This window comes from Pelmatolapia mariae, linkage group LG20, assembly GCF_036321145.2.
Source record: "Pelmatolapia mariae isolate MD_Pm_ZW linkage group LG20, Pm_UMD_F_2, whole genome shotgun sequence".
NCBI lineage: Eukaryota > Metazoa > Chordata > Actinopteri > Cichliformes > Cichlidae > Pelmatolapia > Pelmatolapia mariae.
This window is the reverse complement of record NC_086244.1, coordinates 8,163,301-8,182,098: the sequence shown is the minus strand read 5'-3', so window position 1 is coordinate 8,182,098 and position 18,798 is coordinate 8,163,301. Positions and strand designations below refer to the sequence as shown.

The 18,798-nt window shown below is 41.2% G+C and overlaps 1 protein-coding gene across 2 annotated transcripts in view; it reads left to right on the top strand.

The window, feature by feature from the left end:
- The first annotated feature begins 2,494 nt into the window (after nt 1-2,494).
- plekhg5b (pleckstrin homology domain containing, family G (with RhoGef domain) member 5b) overlaps nt 2,495-18,798 on the top strand; it is a 78,940-nt gene continuing 62,636 nt past the window's right edge. The window contains exon 1 of one of the 2 annotated variants that reach the window (XM_063464383.1): nt 2,495-3,219. In XM_063464383.1, the coding sequence (XP_063320453.1) occupies nt 3,138-3,219 (82 nt within the window). In that variant the 5' untranslated portion in view covers nt 2,495-3,137. Of the gene's footprint in view, nt 3,220-15,852; nt 15,948-18,798 lie in introns of those variants that run through there. The other variant, XM_063464382.1, reaches the window with a different exon arrangement.

The following is an 18,798-nucleotide window of genomic DNA, read 5'->3' as shown; positions in this document are numbered from 1 at the left end:
TAGCAGTAATTGAAGTATTTGTTTTCTGTATGACTTTATCCCTCGCTCACAGCATTGTGGAGAAATTTTGGCCCAGTCTTTACAATGTTGCCTCAGTTCACTGAGGTTTGCGGGTATTTGTTTATGAACAGCTCTCTTAAGGTCCCACCACAGTATCTTAATCATGTTGAGGTCTGAACTTTGACTTTGCCATTGCAACACCTTGACTTTTTTCTTTTTCAGATGTAGGTTTGCTGCTGTGCTTGGGATCGTTATGCTGTTGCATTACCAATTTTGGCCAAGCTTTAGCTGGCAAGACGAGCCAGACGAGCTCATGGTTGACTCAAGGTGACCGCAAGGTGCCCAGGTCATGTGGCTGCAAAACAAGCCCAAATCATCAGGCCACCATCGAGCTTGACAGTTGTTATGAGGTGTTTGTGCAAATGTGCTGTGTTTGGTCGGTGCAGTGCATTATGTCCAAACATCTCCACTTTGGTCAAATATGTCCAAAGTGAGGACACTGCTCCAGAATCTTGTGGTTTGTTCAGATGTAACTTTTCAAACTTAAGCTGTCCTGCCATATTCTCTTTAAAGAACATGGCAGTATGGCTTGTTTTGGTAACCCTCCCGAACTAGCCATACTCATTCAGTCTTTTTCTAATTCTGCTGTCATGAACATTAACATTTAACATGCTGATAAAGGCCTAAAGAGTCTGAGATGTAGCGCTTGGGATTTATGCAGTTTCTCTGAGCATTGCATGTTCTGACATTGTGGTGAGTCTGATGTATTTCCTCTATTTGGTTCAATTTCAATTAAAAATCAAATAGAAACTTATCACAGGCTTTTTATTACATCAGCCTGACCTTTGAGTAATTGAAATTGACATATTTTCATTATATTGTCTACATTTTGCACACCACCTCACTACTTTTAAAGGGAAAATATTTGGCAGTCCAGTTAAGTATGAAGATTTTAGTTTTTGTTTTAATGGGACATGTGAGCTTTTTTTTGTTGTTCCTGTGGTGGGTTTGGCAGAGTTGGTGAAGTTCTTGATCTGGTTAAAACTTGGAACATCAACCAGAAAAATATCGAGGACACCTGCCAAGAGGCAAAGCCGTGCACAAATCCTGGTTTTGTTGCTGTATTTTTCCTCACAAAAAAATCTGTGCCTCACTCTTTATGTGATGTTCATCTTCTTCCTGCAAAAACAACAACAATGTAGAGACAGTGTTGTTCACATTCAATGTAAACATGCATGCAATTACAGATTCTTTAGGCTGTTTGATGACATTGATTTTCACAGTAGCTAGCATGAATACTTGATGTCTACTTAGTTTTGGTACAGTAGAACCCATTTAATAGTCTTCATCATGTCACTCGATATCTGTATTGATATTAATAGAAAATATTCACTGTTGTAATCAGCAGACTTTTTCAAAGTTTCTCTATCATATATTTAACTGGTGATTCCATAGAAGCAGTGTTTATGCAACACAAAAATTAAGGATCACTGCCCTGGTGCCCCACCTCACCACCACTGTTACTGGATTAGAGTACAGTGATGCGAGGACAGTTAATCCTGTAACGCCCACTGCCATTGGAAGAGAGCATAGATAGAACCAGTGAGCAAAATGTGATGTAATACTTTACAGAAGTACTGTTTTAATGTACTTGTACATTAAGAAGTTCTCTATTACCTTCTGCTTCTATTCCACAACATTCTTATTGGAAATAATGTACTTTGTAGTGCACATCATGTATTTTACAGCTTTGGTACTACTGATGCTGGCTTAATATAAATAAAGCTACATTTAAGTATATAAGTAAATAAAATAGTTTGCAGTTGCAACATTAATTCGATATACACATTAATAAATTAATAGTGATGTAACGTACATGTGCTCCAAAACAATTACTTTTACTTCAGTTACTTTAGCTTATTTGAGTACATTTTAATGCTAAACTATTACTGTGGCTTTTATTTAATAGACTACTTGTTTTATCGTTTTGTAAAACGGTTTTTAATACAAAAAAGTTGTCTGAGGTCTTGTGCACCACCTTTTTTTTTAAATAATACCATCTGTATAAGGACACAAGGCTGCGTATGAGTCAGAAAACCTTGCCCAGTGTTGTCTACACCAACTTTACTTCATTTCCTTTGCCCCACCACCCAGTGCTGCTTTGTTTTAGGCGCACCCCTATAAAAAAAAACAAAACAAAAAAACCCAAAAAACTGGAAACGCCTCTGATAAAAAACAGAAAGTTTCACAGGCACAACATTAACTGGAGGGCCCACTATAGAAAGGTGTAACCTTTGTTGGGTTGGGATGTCCCAGGGATTTCCGCTCTCCTTTCTCGTCACCTGCCGTTTTCAAGGTGGAGCCAACACCTGATGCCGTTTTGTGTTCACTGTTTACATGTGACAAGTTTACTGAAAGCGTGAATGAACCTCTGCTCTGTGCTGCTGTTGACTGCATGTGTATCTCTGGCGCCTCCAGCAGCAGCGGTGGCGTTGCGCCACTTGAGAGAGAGAGAAACTGTACTGAGTCTTTGTGGATCCAGGTTCCATGAATGAATGGACGAGAACCGGTGTCTGAACAGAGAAGGCGGCCGGAGGAGACTGCGGACAATCCAACTTCACCCGAGCGTTGTGTAAAGTTTCGTTAAGAAGGAAATCCATTCACTGAGCTGCAGCTTTAAAGGCCAGGGGAAGATTTTTCCTCGTAATCCCACTCCTGCACCGATCGAGCTTCACCAACAGACGTTGCTCGGTGAACGCTGGGTGGATTTTTTTTTCCCTTTCACGCGTGCACATAGCAACAGGTCATTTAGAGCACAGTCCAACCTGCAGCTGTGCTTCACTAGTCGTTAGACCAGCGTTAACTTTAGTTCGTGTGCACCGAGGGATGCTTTTTGCCACTCTTTTCCGCGCATTCGCCGTGATATGAACAGCATTGTGCTCGCCGCCGAGCAGATCCTCCAGTGTGAGCGCACTGCGTTTTAGAGGAGGTCGACCGTGGGAATGAGAGGGAAATGAAAATGTGCTAATTAAACATTTTTCTGGCTGATCAGCGCTGAGCCTTCCACACCGACAGACGGACCTGCAAAGAGCTGGAGTTGGTGCGGGAGAGGATTTCGAGAAGGATTGTATGTTTAGATGGTGCCAAACAAGTGGACCATGAATTCAGTTCTGCACAAATCGCCACCAAGGAGCTGGCTTGGTCTCAGATTACGCCTGAGTAAGTAAAAATTCATGAAGTCAGCTACTGACTGATCACCATCTTAATATTCGAGCGGCTGCTCAGTCTGCAGCTGGATAATGTTGGATAAGTCACCACCTCAGAGTGATCAGCATGCTTATTTGTGTGATTCACTTTAAGAAGTCACAAAGGAAGGGGAAGAGAGGAGCTCTCATGGCTTTGATCCTCAGGCAGCAGTTCTTTGTGTCATGCTTTCCTCCAGTCATCAAAGTTAATGGCTGGATTTGGCAAGTGACCTGAGCAATTATCCCAGCTGGAGGCAGGAATATTTTAGTCGGACAGGACAGTACACTCTGATCTGAAGTTATGCACCTGATAAAGGATCTTGGGACAACTCAGTATACACTCAGATGATGGATATTACCTCTTGTAAATCTCCAGACAGTACAGTTTACGGCAGTTCTTTTTTCATGCACTCCTCCACTCTTTCCTGCTCATAATTTAGACGTGCAACGACCTTTCTAGCAGTATGAGTTTATCTAACTGTTTCTCACACTCAGGTAAACTGCAAATTAGTTTCTCGTTGAGCTTTTATTGATGGAAACCTAATAAAATGAATACTTGACTCTTCTAGCTTTGAAGACTTATCAGACTGATGTCCTTGGAGTTTAGCTCTCTCTCGCTCTTCCTCTCCTTTATAGACTTTACATGTTCATGTACACTGTTTGCAGTTCATGGGTTCATGCAGTAAGTGAAGTATGCACGGAGTTAAAGTTTAGCAGCCTTAATTGGTTGAGTCTGGAACCCTTCAGTGTTCCAGGCCACCGGAGTCTTAAGTCTGTCTTAAACACACTGGTCTAATCTGGGGCCAGATGTCTAGTCTGGTCTCTGTCGTCCACAACAAAACAAAAACTGAAGAAATATCTCTGCTGTGTGCACTTATTCACTGCTGGGATGTCAAAATCCATCCCGAAAGATGTCAACCGTGGGAAGGACATATTAGTTTAATGCTTCATAGTATTACAGCATCATGTGCTGTTCATGCAAAGCTTGACCGTAAATGTAGAAGTGTGGTCTTTGCATGTCTTTATTTTCAGTTGATTGAGCCTAATTTGTTTGATTCATGTCAGACTACTATCGGTACAGCCATATTGGTGATGTTCACTGATGTCAGAGGTCAGAGGCTGAAATTTAACTCTTCCACTCATAAAGGCAACATCTGACGACCTCGCCTGTACCCTTAATGACAAAGTTTGACATCTGAATGAAATGTCGTACGATGGCCATAAGAACAGTTTCCATGTTTTTCCAAGGGTAGCTGCATGGGCAGAGACCACCCTCGCTAACTTCTGGTGCAAACTCAAGTTATTTGGTCTGTAAGCAGACGTGAAATATGACAGAATCTGCTCAGAGAAGAGAAGACCTTCAAAGGTTACTCCAAGTAGGCTTCCAAGGGGTAAAGACCTGTGTCCACAAAAGGCAAAGGCTGTTCAAGTTGGTTAGACTTTAGTCTGTGGTAGCCACATGGATGGATAACACATTGTGATCGTGTTGTATTATGAGTTACTCTTTGATTCCGACCCCTATTAATCATCAAGTCTATTTAATATTTGAAATTAGTGGAAAAATGCCAGTAAATGTTTTCTTGTTAGAGCCACAAATCCTCGAGATGGGTGTGTCCAATTTCTACTTCATTTTCTTTAAATTTAATCACTTCATTAAGGTTACAGAATAATTCACCAGCTGCTTTGTCCACTTAAGTGGTTTCAGTGATTTACAGACTTCAGAGCTGAGGTTTGCACGTTAATGCTGAACAGCAGTGGAAACAGTCTTTTTAGTAGCTGTGTTTAATCATATCTCACGATCAATTAGAAATTACAGATGATGAAATTATCTTCTTCTGAGTACTTTAAGGACTTGGCGGCCCTGTGGCTTTCAAAGATGAGGCCATTCTTTTGCAGCCATCGACAGAACACTAGCCACTTTGGGGCTTTTTATCGTGCCACATGATCTTCATCTACAGATGGATTCTGTAATTTCCTTTTTGAAATAAGCCCTCAAGAAGTCGCTGCCCATGCAGGGTCATGAGAAGATGTATGACAGTTTTTTTTCTTCACCTTTAAAACGGCAAGAAAATATATCTTACCAATAGCCTCCTTTAACAGCTGTAATGGTGCTTTTGATCATATCAAATGAGCTCCGCTGGCAGATGAAGTTTGCCCAGGAAGTGCTCAGACGTGAATCTAAATCAGAACATCTTTAGCATAATAAATGGGTCTAGAATAGCAGCTAAATGGACCTGATGTTGAGCTGCAGAGCTCTCAGGGAACATCTGGAGCCTGACCAGACCTTTGAAAGTTGCGTGCATGTGCCACGGTGTGTGTTAGTGTGTGCGCGAGTGCGTATTAGTGTTTGTCTGGCTCGTGGCTTGTTACAGTTTAAACTTCCTTTTCCAAACTGTCTTTCTGTTGTTCCAGTGTGATTTCCTTTCTCCTTTTCCCTCTCTGCATTCATGTCTTCTCCTGATGCCATTTTGTGTCACGGTTTGCTCTGCTTATTTTCTTTCTTTCCTTCAGTTGCAGAAACATAATCATTCAAATTTCTTGTGTGTTGCTCCAGCTCACCCTAGTATTTTTTTTTCTTTTAACGTATAAAAGTTTTTGGTTTTTTTGCTAAAATGCAATGACTGCAAGTTGACCTCTTTTGGTACTACAGTAAATATTGGTCAACACAGTTAGCTTTTGTCTCTAGTTGAATGTGATCTGCATTGCAGACTGTACTGAAAAACAATAGCTCACTTATGCAATCTTTCCCTTCCCTGGTCTGACAGAAAATGTATTTCCTTCCTTGCATCTAATTATTTCTGCACTCCACTTCTTGCTTGTTGATTTACCCACAGCAGGGGAGTTCATGAAGGTCCTGTGACCCAAAACGTTTCTCATTTCTTGTACAACCATCAGATTTTCCACATATTTGACCGTTGTGGTTCTACTGCCCTATTTCTTTTGCAGGGGGATTCCCCTTTGAAGTTTTTGCTCTTGTTCTTCCTCTGGTAATAGACAGTGTGTCATTTCCACATTATCTTCTCCACTAGCTTTTGGTCCTCAGTGCATTTGCTGTTCTTTTTTGTGTTTAATGTTTTGTTTTTTCTAAAAACTTGCAAAATGCAACACTGTCATAACAAAAGCAGTCATTGTGTCACTTTGTGGAACCAGAATGTTTCTTAAACGCTTAGCATTTCTAATTCTTGCTGTGAGCGCTTGATGAGCTAATGAGAACAAAGCCTTTGCCTTTAAGTCGTTATCTATTGCAAATGTAAAAAACATTGATTCCAGGTGCTCTGAGAGGCATAAGTGAAACTCACAGTATGCACACTGAGCAGGTGTTGTGGCCTTGCACACTTTACTGCAGTGTCAGTGTTTTTGTTTATAGCCACAGATGAAGTCATTGTCATAAACCTGCTGTCAGCTAAGGGCTTATTTTTCCCCACTGTTCTCTCACAGATCTTTTCCCATTGGAGCACTTTTAAATGGTCAATGACGAACAGAAGCTGATACGCTTCCCTTCTTACGCTCAGTCAAAGCACTTTGTGTAGTTTGTGCCATTTTAGGGCGCATTGTCTTATAGGAGAAGCAGGTTTGTTAGGCTCCCAATTCGGTTGGTGCACTGATCGTTGCCTTCAGGGGTAGTCTGTCCATGCAGTTTTGCATCGTCACACAGAGCACAAGCTGTTGGCCTCCGCTTTGCATTTTCATTCAGTTTGCATATGAAATCTGCTCATCTGCCCGTTGGTCAGCGTTGGATTGAAGTCTTGTTTTGTAAATTCACGCTCCGCATCACTTTGCCAACTTCAAACAAATAAAGGCAGCTAATATGATCAAAAGCCCTTCCACGCTGTCAGGGCCTCATCATGTTGTAAATAGACCAACAGTGCGCTCGCTCACTTCAAACTGTGCAGCAGATAATTAGAGGGCCTATGTAAAGGTCACACACATGTGCACGCATACATGTACACACACACACACCTTCTTTAACCAGAAACATAACTGCAAATGTTTATCTCTAAATGTGTCCTTCCACACGTGTAACCTCCACCCTGCTTAAATGACTGTTTATGTGCATTGCAGCCTTCCCCATGACAATAACTGTACTTTTCAAGAATAAGTGTTTTTGATTCCCGTTGACTCTGTTATTGGCTTCTCAACCGTAGACCCCCTCTGCAATTTCAACCAGATTGTTTCAATTATGGGATTATTCATATCAACAAGCTGAAGAGTGGTTGTTTGTCCCTCTGAGCTGCTGGTTTAAGGATGGACTGTTAAATTACACCATGTCTCATCATGACTCACTCGCTGGGGATGGCCCCTCTAACTCAGCTTCTGAGGGTTTATATCAGCGCTTTTGATATCTTCAGAAGACATGTGGTAAAATCTACTCGTGTTTCAAATTCAGGTACTCATTCACTTCTCCCATTCAGTTGTATGAAGACTTGATGATAGCGCTCAAGCAAGGTCAAAATAATTTGTTTGGGTTTGTTTTCATTTCGAGCGAGCGTTTTTAAGCTTTACCTTGATTTGTGATAGAAGGGAAAGGTTTACAAGATGCTAGCGAGCAGTGTTGGGGAGTAACGGAGTACATGTACCGCCGTTACGTGTTTAAAATACAAAATATGAGTAACTGTATTCCGTTACAGTTACCGTTTAAAAAGGTGGCATTCAGAATACAGTTACTTTGTTGAAATTAATGGATTACACGGCAGTATTTTCCTGTCTCACAAGGCTATGTCCTCTCTATTTTTGGTTTCCACAGCGGTGAAAACCCAAACAAAACACGCATTAAGAGGAGGCTCTAATGTCTGTGTCTCAATCTCGTGGCCCATGTCACCCTTACTTGCTGCCCGCATAATGACGTGAAGAAATATTTTTAATGAAGGCAGTAGGCAGAGTGTTACAGGCATAGCCCTATAAAGAATGTAGCCTCATGGGCAGTGTAGTCCGTGCTGCAGGGAGAATGGACTGCCATACCCGTTATGTGTCTGTGAGCGCGGGGGAGGGAGAAAAAGGAAAGTGGAAAAGTATGAGGTGTTACCGAGCAGAAACGGGAGCTGGAAGCATGTAAATATAATAACAACCACTGCAGCCAAAAAGAGTGCCTGACGAGCCCAGTTGTAAGTAAACTAAAAGATTTATCCATTATAAGGGGGAAAAGACCCGGGAAAACTTAGTTAACCATAAGAATGATTAAAGAAATTACAATTTAAAAACCCTGAAAACCATAAACACCCGAGCCTCAACTCTCGCGGCCCAGTACCAAACGAGCCGGGGGGCCCGCGGGTTGGGGACCGCAGATATAAGGTATAGGGTGAGATGGAGACAGATGAGCCTCTGTGGTGAATTACTGGGATTTTAAAGCTTAATCTAAATTTACTTTAATTTCATTGGCTACTGGAACATAAAATCTACATGTATTGAATCAACAGTCAGATTGTATTATAAACAAGTTGGCTGCTTTGTTTGTTTTTAACGGTGCGCCCCAGGGTGGCTGTGGCTACAATGTAGCTTACCATCACCAGTGTGTGAATGGGTGGATGACTGGATATGTAAAGCGCTTTGGGGTCCTTAGGGACCAGTAAAGCGCTATATAAATACAGGCCATTTATCATTTACCATTTAAATTGTTGTTTTTCAATCCTCTCTCTTATCAGGTCTCAGGTGTCGGCCTGTCTTGGTGCCTTATAAAGTCCTCCATGCCCTACACTGAAATACTTTATGAACTATTTGAAGATTGCTGTAAAATTTTGACACTTTTACAGTTTCTAGAGGAAGAATCCTAATGACTCTGCAAGGCTGAGCTCAACCACAGAATACAGTGTCAATAAATTTTGTCTACACATTAATGTTCCCCCTTCAAGGTGAACTGTAATAACTTTGGTGGGCCTCCTGACTTTTTATGAACCACTAGCGTGACTCAGCACTTTATTTTGTCCAATACTTTTAATCAAGCATCCACAAAGAATAATAACATTTCTGTCCATGTCGATTTTGTTACTGATTCCTTATCAGTTTTCTGCGTATAGGGTGGGCTAAGACAGGTTTACATCTCTGAGTCAAAGAGTTAGGCTTGGAAAAAAGGCACGCCTGTTTCTCAGGTCTGCTACCAGTTTGACATCATTGCTCTACAATGCACGACTGCCAAAAAGACCAGGCCAGAAAAACATGCCAGATAAAAGGAACTGATTAAGCATATGATTCTGACAGACTGAACAATCTGCCCAGTGTGGTTGATATCTGTTTCTATTCCTGTCAGTTCTAATTAGCACTGAATTAGTTTATAAGTAAGTTAACTGGTGTTTTCTCTTTTTAAATCGTAGCCTAAAATTAAGGTGGCCTCTTCATATATCTTGACTCGTTAAACAAATACTACAGAATCAAAGAGATTTGTTGAGAATGGCCTGAAATGCAGACGAGTGTAATAATACTCACCGCCCGATATTTGCAGGCTGTGTTACACTCGACAAATGCGTTTATTATTTCTGACCTGAATTATACTCATAAACACATTAGTGTTGTGGGCATATTAGCATAGTGACGTGCATTTAGCTCATAGCACAGTCTAACAGAGCTGCATGATCTGCAGAGGCTGCTGTCTTTCAGCAGCGACTGAAGAGCTAAAAGCAGAGTAGCCAGACAAATGGTGTCCAACTGGCAAACTGACAGCAGTAATGATGGATAAAGAAACGTAATTTATTTTCATTTAGTTGAAGACAAAAGGAAATGAAACCAGACAGTATGTTTTGGTGATCTTCTCCATAGTCCAATAGTCCTGTGATCCCTCTGCGAGACTGCCAATAACCAATAAGTCACTTTCATGGTGTTTTTTTTTGTTTTGTTTTGTTTTGTTTTTTAACTTTTACATATTTTTCCGCCTGTGCGTCCGTTTGCTTGTTCAACCTGTACAAATGTGTAAAACGGCTCATCTGTCTCGCCTCCACCCTTCACCGCACCTTCCCCACACACAGCACAGTCTTTCACCAACAAAACACACATGATGAAATAAAAAGCGGAGGAGAGCAGCGTGCGTGTGTGCAAAGCCATAGTTGACTCTAATTTATAGTCAAAACAACAGTCAAAAATACCCTTCACTTTTCTCTCATTTTGAGGTGATGACGATGGATTGATGTTGATTTCAAAGAGTGGAGACATGTGCGAATGAAATTTTGTGTGCGTGCCGGCACGACATTACAGAAAGCAGATTGAATTATTAACCCTGGGACAGATTGGTGACCTGTCCGGACTGGGCCCACCTTTTGCCCGGTGACAGCTGGGTTAGGCTCCTGTCCAACCATGACTTGGATGGGTGAATCCAAAAATATTGATTTAATGCAAAGTCTCTGAGATCATCATCCTTTGGCACAACCTATGTGTGACTGGTTATATATTAAAAACAAAAAAACTCCCTTCAAATCATATAAAGCACAGAAGCCCACAAAAGTAATAAAATATAAAAAATGGAGTCAAAGCAGGTGGTGTGCATCGTGCAAAGCACAGTAGCCAGATAAACTGTATCCAAAGAGTAGAGAAATGTGTCTCAGGCTCTGGATAGAATGGAAATGTGCCTCTTGCAAAAGACAGGTGAGTGATACATACCCCGAAACGTATCTCGAATACGCAGCCTCTTGGCAGGTTTGATGTTCACATTAATATGTGCTGCTTTTCCTTAAAAATTTATTAATCCATATGTAAAAACAGAGATGGACAGTCTTGCTGGAAGTTGCTTTTTGGTGAGGCAGAATCTAAATCATTTGTATTTTCTTCTTTTTTTGAGCATTCACACAGAGACGTCTTTAACTGCTCTTAGTTTGCTGGTGAGAGGTTAACCTCTGCCTGTTTGATGGGCCACCTTGCTAAATATAACCCCCAACCTCCTCCACATGGGCACGCACAAGCCTTCAACTGCACTCCCTCTGTCAACACTCAGACTTACACACTTTTTCCCCCTTACTGCTCACAGTCCAAAAGTCTCATTTACAGTCTTGTCATACTGCAGCCACTCGCTCACTCATTCCTCAACACACCATTAATACTTTAGTGAGTGTGATCCTGTTGAGCAGCCAGTTCATTCAGGCTTGACACACTAGGACGTTTTGCTTGCTATTTTTGTCTTATGCTACTACGATCAGTTGGAGGTAGCTGAATTAACATTAATATTTGTAGAAATATCACCTCTAATTAGTCTGTTAACTTCAAAAAGTAGGATATGTTTACAGGCAGTGCTATACTGGATTAAATGATTCCTGAAGCATTTAGAAAATATTCTTACTGCTTGGAACTTTCTGTGTGGTGTATATAAAGCAAATACATTCAATAGACATTTTATTAGGTTAACCTTGCAAGTACCAGATTGTACCCCATTTAGAACTGCCTTAATTGTTCATGGTACAAGGTGCTGGAAACATTCCTCAGAGATTTTAGTACATGTTGACACGATGGCATCACACGGTTGATGCAGATTTGTCAGCTGCACATCCATGATGCAAATCTCTCATTGTACCACATCCAAAAGGAGATATTGTGACTGCAAAGACCATTTGAGAACTCATTGTCATGTTTGAGGAACCAGTCTGAGATTATCTTTACAGCAGCCATCAGAAGATTTGTACATAAAGGCCATGAAGGTGGTCATAAAGGGATGGACAACAATACTCTGATAGGCTGTTGCATTTAAATGTTGGTGCTAAGATGTGCCAAGAAAACCATTACACTATGATCAGCTGGAACTGTTGATGCAAAACAGGATGTACCCATGCTTTTATGGCCTTTACACCAAGTTCTGACCCTATCATCCAAATGTTGCAGCAGAAATTGAGACTCGTCACATTAGAGAAAGTTTTTCCAGTCTTCTGTTGTCCAATTTGGGTGAGCCCATGTGAACTGAAGCTTCTTTTTGTTTTTAGCTGACAGTGGCAGCGGTGTGGTCTTCTGCTGCTGTGGCCAATCTGCATCAGAGATGTTGTTTTGCATACCTTGGTGGTAACAAATTGTTATTTGGGTTGTGGCTGCTTTCCTATTAGCCTGAAAAACTCTGAACATTCTCCTTTGACACAACCAGCTAGAGATCAGCAGTTGGTGAAATACTGAGCTCAGGGAGTCTAGCACCACATTTACTTAAATCGCCTTTCTTCCTCTGATGTTCTGTTTGATCTTCAGCAGATCATCTAGAGTGACTCCCTGCCTAAATGCACTGAGTTGCTGCCGTGTGATTGGCTGAATATCTGATCAGCTAATCACACGCCTGTTGAACAGGTGTACCTAACAAAGTAGCGAGTGAGTGTAGAAGCTGTTAGCATAGCTTTGCATAAAGACTGTAAACAGGAAGAAATTAACCTTTTACTGCCTGATATGTTTTAGAAACCCAGTTTGTTTTTTACATACATATGAAAATATAGATACTTCTGTCACCACAATAGTGTAAAATGAATCTTTGTTCCCTTGTTGCATGTGTATATTTCTTTTTAGGGATTTTATTGTGAAGGCTCACTTTGCACTGCAATAGAAGGGTTTCCAGCAAAGCACAGAGACAAACCTCAATCTGTCAAGTAGTGTTAATTAGTGAGCTATGGAAATGCTCTTTTTCCCTTTACTTTTGGACAGAAGCAGACCTTTGTTGTTTATTATGCTGACCATCTCCTGACTGTAGCTACTTATCAGGCAGATATGATGCAAAGTTCTTATCAAACTCTGAGCATAACAAGTGTCAGTCAGGGTCAAACTGTTCCTTACAATATCCTGGATGATAAGATCAACATATTTCTTTGCAATAATAGGGCTGTCATCATACTACTGCTCCTTCTGCTGTTATCTTTACAGTACCAGAGACTGGTTGAGGACTGCCATTCATCATTGCATTGCTGAGAGACGCACACTTCGAAACTTTGCACTGGCATCAAGATTTTTGCCCTAAAAAGTTTACATTTATCAGATGGAACGATTGATATCCAGATCAGCTGTTCGAAATCCTTCATTTTCAGCCATGTTTTGTGTGGTGTTTATTTTAAGATGGGTGAGAATGACTCAAGCAGATGGGAATGCAGATTTGTAACACCTAGTCCACGGATGTTATACATGAAGTTCTGCTTAAAAAGCCAGGGGCAGAGCCGCTGAGCTTATAAAAACAGTTGCATAATGTCTTCTGTTTTTCTGAGATTCTTTGTTAAGTCTAAAGAAATAATCCTGATTATTTTATAGCGATTACATCAGGTTTATTTTTAGCTTGAACTTGTGACTTGACTTTTTTTTGGGGGGGGGGGGGGGGGGGGAGTAGGAGTGTGTTTAAGAGGCAGGGATGCTGGTGGTTTTTAGTACTCGAGGCTACTTCTTGAAAGAGCAATGCAAACTGCTGGAATACCTATTTGTGAAGGGAAACCTTTGTCACACCTTGGCAAATTATACATAAATCAGGCTGTGTAATCTTGGTAGAAAATACAGATTCCCTTGCATTTTGGTCATTATTGGACTCGTCTCCAATCGTAGCCTCTGAAGGCAGTGGCCAGGATATCTGGATCGCAGATAACGGTTGAAGACTGGTTCCTGTTCCCTGCGCCAGTCATTGTTTATGAATGTAGCTAAATTAAAACGTGCTAATAAAAAAAAAAAAAAAGGTTCAGATGATAGCCTTTGTGCGTGTGCACCTGCATGCAACAAAAGCCTGCTCAAAAAACATGTGCAGTCAAACTGATCAGACTCTTCCACAAAACCCAAAGTTACCTGTACCAAGTCTTTTCATAGGGATTAAACTTTGACTGGACCTGAACATGCACGGTCTGCCAGCAAACACCTGCCCAGCCTCTGAAAATGTGTTTTCACTATACAGAAACCATTTCTAGATTCTAAATTATGCACAAATATTCTGTGTATGAGATCAGACCAAAAAGCATTCTAATGTCAGTATTGGTGCCATACTTGAGCAGGTATTTTCTGTTCTTGATACGACTAAAGAAGTGTCTTTTTATTAAGAGCTGAGCTAATGGATGATGATGAAAGCGAGGCTAATGTCTCATCTGCTTTCCGCTTTGTTTCTGTAGTAGGTGGAAATTGGCCCTTGTATTTGCTTCCCAGTTCTCATGCTGCACGACTGCACTCTTCATTAAAAGGGAAGCTGCGTCCTCAAAGCTGCTTCAGATTATTACCATATGTCTGCAAAGCCCAGCGCTGAGCAGAAAACCAGCTCCCATCCTACCCTCTAATTTCTTATCCCAAAATTGGACATGTGGGTCGCTATGTGTGACAACGTCCCTCCCTTCCCCCGGCCGGCGCAGCACATTCTCACAGTATTTCTTCTCCCATTTTAGATGCATAATAGCAGTGCATCAACCTTTAAGCAACCCTGGAAAATATTATGTCTTGATTTGATATCTAACTGCATGTTGGTTTAACCCTTCAGCTGTTTTTCCAAGATATTAGAGGATCTGAGTGCGTTGTCTCACTCGAGCGTTTTGCAACTGGACTCCTTTTGCTCATTTCCGAGAGGCTGATGTGTGCGTTCTACCTCCTCAGAAATATCTGAGCTCATGCTCCACAGAGCTGGTGCATTCATAAAAACGAATAAATCTTTCAGGAGACATAAAGGGCGCGGGCACTAATCAATGCAGAAAAATGTCAGCCTTTTACAGTTTGAGCAAAACATAAAGAAAGTCCGCTCTGGATGTAGGAGGAGGCCTAAAAGAGATCTTTGTGTCACCCAGTCCAAAAGCCATTGGCCCACATTGCCCGTCCCAGCATGCAACTCACCTCTGCATGAATACAACACTTGTCTGATGGAGTGGGCAGAAAGCCCCCCTATCTCCAGGAGATCCTACACAGGGCTTTAACATGAGCAGCTTGCCTCACACGCCAATTTTGCACAGTTTGAGAAACTTTGTCATGGATGAAGTCAAACCTCAGGGAAGGCGACGGCAAAGGAAACTTGCTCCTAGAGATGAGATGAGCAACACCCTTTTTAGCAGTTGGTTGTCTGTAATTTAGTTGGGAAAAGCTTGGATAAATGGATTAGAAGAGGACAGCATTTGGTGCTTGACAGCTCCTGGTGGGCGGCTTTAAGTGGATGATTAGCAGAGAATCTAAAAACCTACAGGATCAACAGGAAGATGCAGTGAACAGAAGGTTCAGAGACATTTAATGGTCTTTGCTTTGTGGGATCAGATGCAGTATTAAATGTTGCTTATTTTTAAATGATAAAAAGTTTGTTGCAGTTACAGAATTGATACTGTTGTCCTCTGGAAATATAATTGTACTTGAAGGAAGTGCATTTGCTCACTTGGACTCGCTGTGAAGTAGGATCAGACTTAGACAGGAGGTTCAAAGCAAGTTTTAGCAGGCGCAAGCTGGATGAGGTAATCGTGCAGGTGGAGATTACAGATGAACATATTGGCAGTTGGCAAAGTTGAAAGCAGAGTTGGCTGGCAGGCTTTGTCTTTAAAAATGGTCAAAGAAAAGGGAGTAATAATTGTCTGCAGAGCTTCAGATAATTGTTCAGTGGGGGAAGGGGCCATGGACTGCTCAGACTTTTCAATTTCACAAGCAAAGTATGGGCAAACGGCTAAATTATATTCATTCCTGTAAAATATTTGCTTGTCGAAGAAGTCACAATGTTCCTCTACTGGAAGAAGCGTGGTGCGTACGAATTGGAGGCTTTGCCATCTCCTTTCAGCGAAGGGTTAATGGAGCGCTACTCCTGGTCTTCATCCCTGGACGTCATCCATGATCTGTGTGGTAAGCTGAGGAACCAGGTCACCTGACTTAACTTTTGGATTAGTGTTTGTGTGTCTGGTTTTCTGCACAACAACAGAAAACCAGTGTTTGTTTTACTTTGGATTCTTTTAAAAGAGTGCCAGTTAACCAGCCCCATTTCACTAATCACCACAGGGCAAATGTCTTTGCACACTTTAAAATGTACTAGATTATAGACTATTACAAATTGTTTAGTGACTGTAGCAGTAAAAGGAACAATAATATGCCTAATTTAAATATGGACACAATTCCCTTCAAAGCAGTCTCCTTCTGCAGCGATGCACTCGTTCCTGGAGGATGAAATCTCGGTGCACGGCCCCTTGAACCTCTAGAAAAGCACTAATGAAAATGTCCCTGATCTGATCTGCTTTCTTTAAGACTGCAGGGCATAAAGCTCAAAGCTGCTTTTTGGAACCAGCTCTTAATAGTGACGGTGTGAATGCTGGCTCGCTTTGATATAGAACGTGTTTGCTGTGTGCACTTCTGAGAGCCAAACACTAAAATCTTCACGCGCGCTCAAGTTTATGAATCTTAATGTGTCCAGTATGTGTCTGCTGAGAAGAAACCCACCAGACTGATGACATTTAGGCTCAAATACACTATCTTTCATGCTAATTAGTAAAATACAGGAAATTCCTTTGCTTATAAGATGAGCATTATTCATTATGAAGGAAAAAAGAAATGGACCATGCGCAGTTCAGAGCTTGTCCACTAAGTCGCATCCGTATTTCACTGATATGATCAAGTGATCCTTTAACATTCATAAGAAATAACTCATTGCATTGTTTTATGTAACTTTTCTGCAAGAAAAAATTTTTTTTTATCCCCATTATGGAAAGGCTTTTTTTCCATTGCTCTGTTCTTCCGTGGAAAGCACTCAGTGACCTGGCATGAAGACAGCCTCACATGAGGTAGACAAGAGGGAAAGAGCGGATGAGACCAGCTTCACAGATGAAATATTTACCACGGAAGAAGTGCGTAACAGCACTGAAATCCTCCCGTCTGCACTCGGTGCTTTTTTTTTTTTTTGAAGTGGCACAGGGCACTTGCTTTCCGCTGTGTCCCCTCTCCCACCCCTCCTGATTTACGCCATTAGTGAAAGGGAAGTGATAACACACGGCTGTGGAGGAATGTTCTTCATCCTGTCCTCTTTGCCAGCCAGCCTTTTGGAAATCGCACTGCTTTTTAGTCAGTCTGCCTGCTGAGGCAGACCTGTTTGGCAGACGAAGAGAGAAAGAGGAGCCAAGAAGGGTACAGTCAGGCTGTGATCCTTACATTTTTTTCTCCATTTCTGTAATTAAGTCCTGAGCTTCTACTGAAAACATTCTCAACTGTGTTTTAGCTGTCAGCTTTAGTATATTGTTACATTCACCAAAATGGAAGAAAACACAAACTTGAATCCAGAATTCAGTCATTTCCATGGATTATCCTATCTATCCAGTGTTCTGGGAATCCATCCTACCTGACAAACCATCCTACCCGTTGTTTCTCCGCATGCGCACAACACGAAATTAAGTGGCAAATCGTCCTAACTTTGTGAATATGAGCTAGAAGCATACTTTAACAGCTAAAATTACGTGGGAAATCATCCTAGCATTGTTAATAAGACCTAGAAACAGACTCTGACAGGTAAAATTAAGTGCCAAACCATGCCACCTTTGTGAATGTGACCTACAAGCATACTTTTAATGGGTAAAATGAAGTGGCAAACCGTCCTGGCTTTGAGTACGAGCTACAACCATACTCTGATGGGCAAAGTTAAGTGACAGACCGTCATACCTACTTAAATTTGTGCTAGAATTACTCTGTGACAGCAGAAATGTGCATAAACTACTTACGGTAGGACATTTTGCCAAAGTAGGATGGTTTGTCAGAACACCGGATCTGGTTTTTTGAGATATTTTCAGCGGTTGAAATATGACCAAGAATCTAATTGTGCTGGCAACTCTGTGAAGCTGTACCACGGCACAGTGGTGCTCGACTTTTACACTAATGTCACCGTATTAAGAGGTTCTCTGTTACAGTGCTAACACGCTGATGTTTCGCATGCTAACATTTGCTCAGTTCAGCTGAAGTTGATGAGAATGTCAGACGTAAACGGGATCACCTGGTTATTACAGTCTGTCCTGAGAGATGTGTAAATATGTACAAAATTGCCACCACGTTAAATTTCAGGAGAACAACCAACGTTTTTAACTCTATAGGTGCTGTGTAAAAGTATCAGTAATAAAAAAACTACAATAATAAATAAATAGTTGGATGTATAGCTTCTTTAATAAAGCAAAATAAGCCGTGTTTGATACTGATGAAGATAAATTATCTGTTACAATACAATACAACTTTATTGGCATAGCACATTTAAAACCAGAGGTACACCAAAGTGCTTCACAAAATCCAGTAAAAGCAGCAGCAAAATACAAATGCAAATGAGCTAGCAGGTGGAAAGCATCGATTAACCAAGCATACAAGGTAAGCAGATATCAAAATAAAACTTCAAAGGTAAAATCAATACAAAACATTGTTCAACAAAACAGAATAAAAGGGATTGCATGAGCGTACACTTACAAGAAGCGTGCTCTAAATAGCCGGGAAGGCTGAACCGAATAGATAAGTATTCAAGGATTCAAAAAGTCTGCATTGAATCAGACACCCGAATAGCTTGTGGGAGATTGTACCCAGAGGTTAGGTGCAACTGAAGCGAAAGGACGGTCCCCTCTGGTCTTCAGCCTTGGCCTGATGATCTCAGTGCTCTACTAGGAATATACAGGCTGAGAAGATCAGTAAGATAGCTAGGCGTGATTTTATTTATGATGTTGCTGTTTAGCCTGTGTGC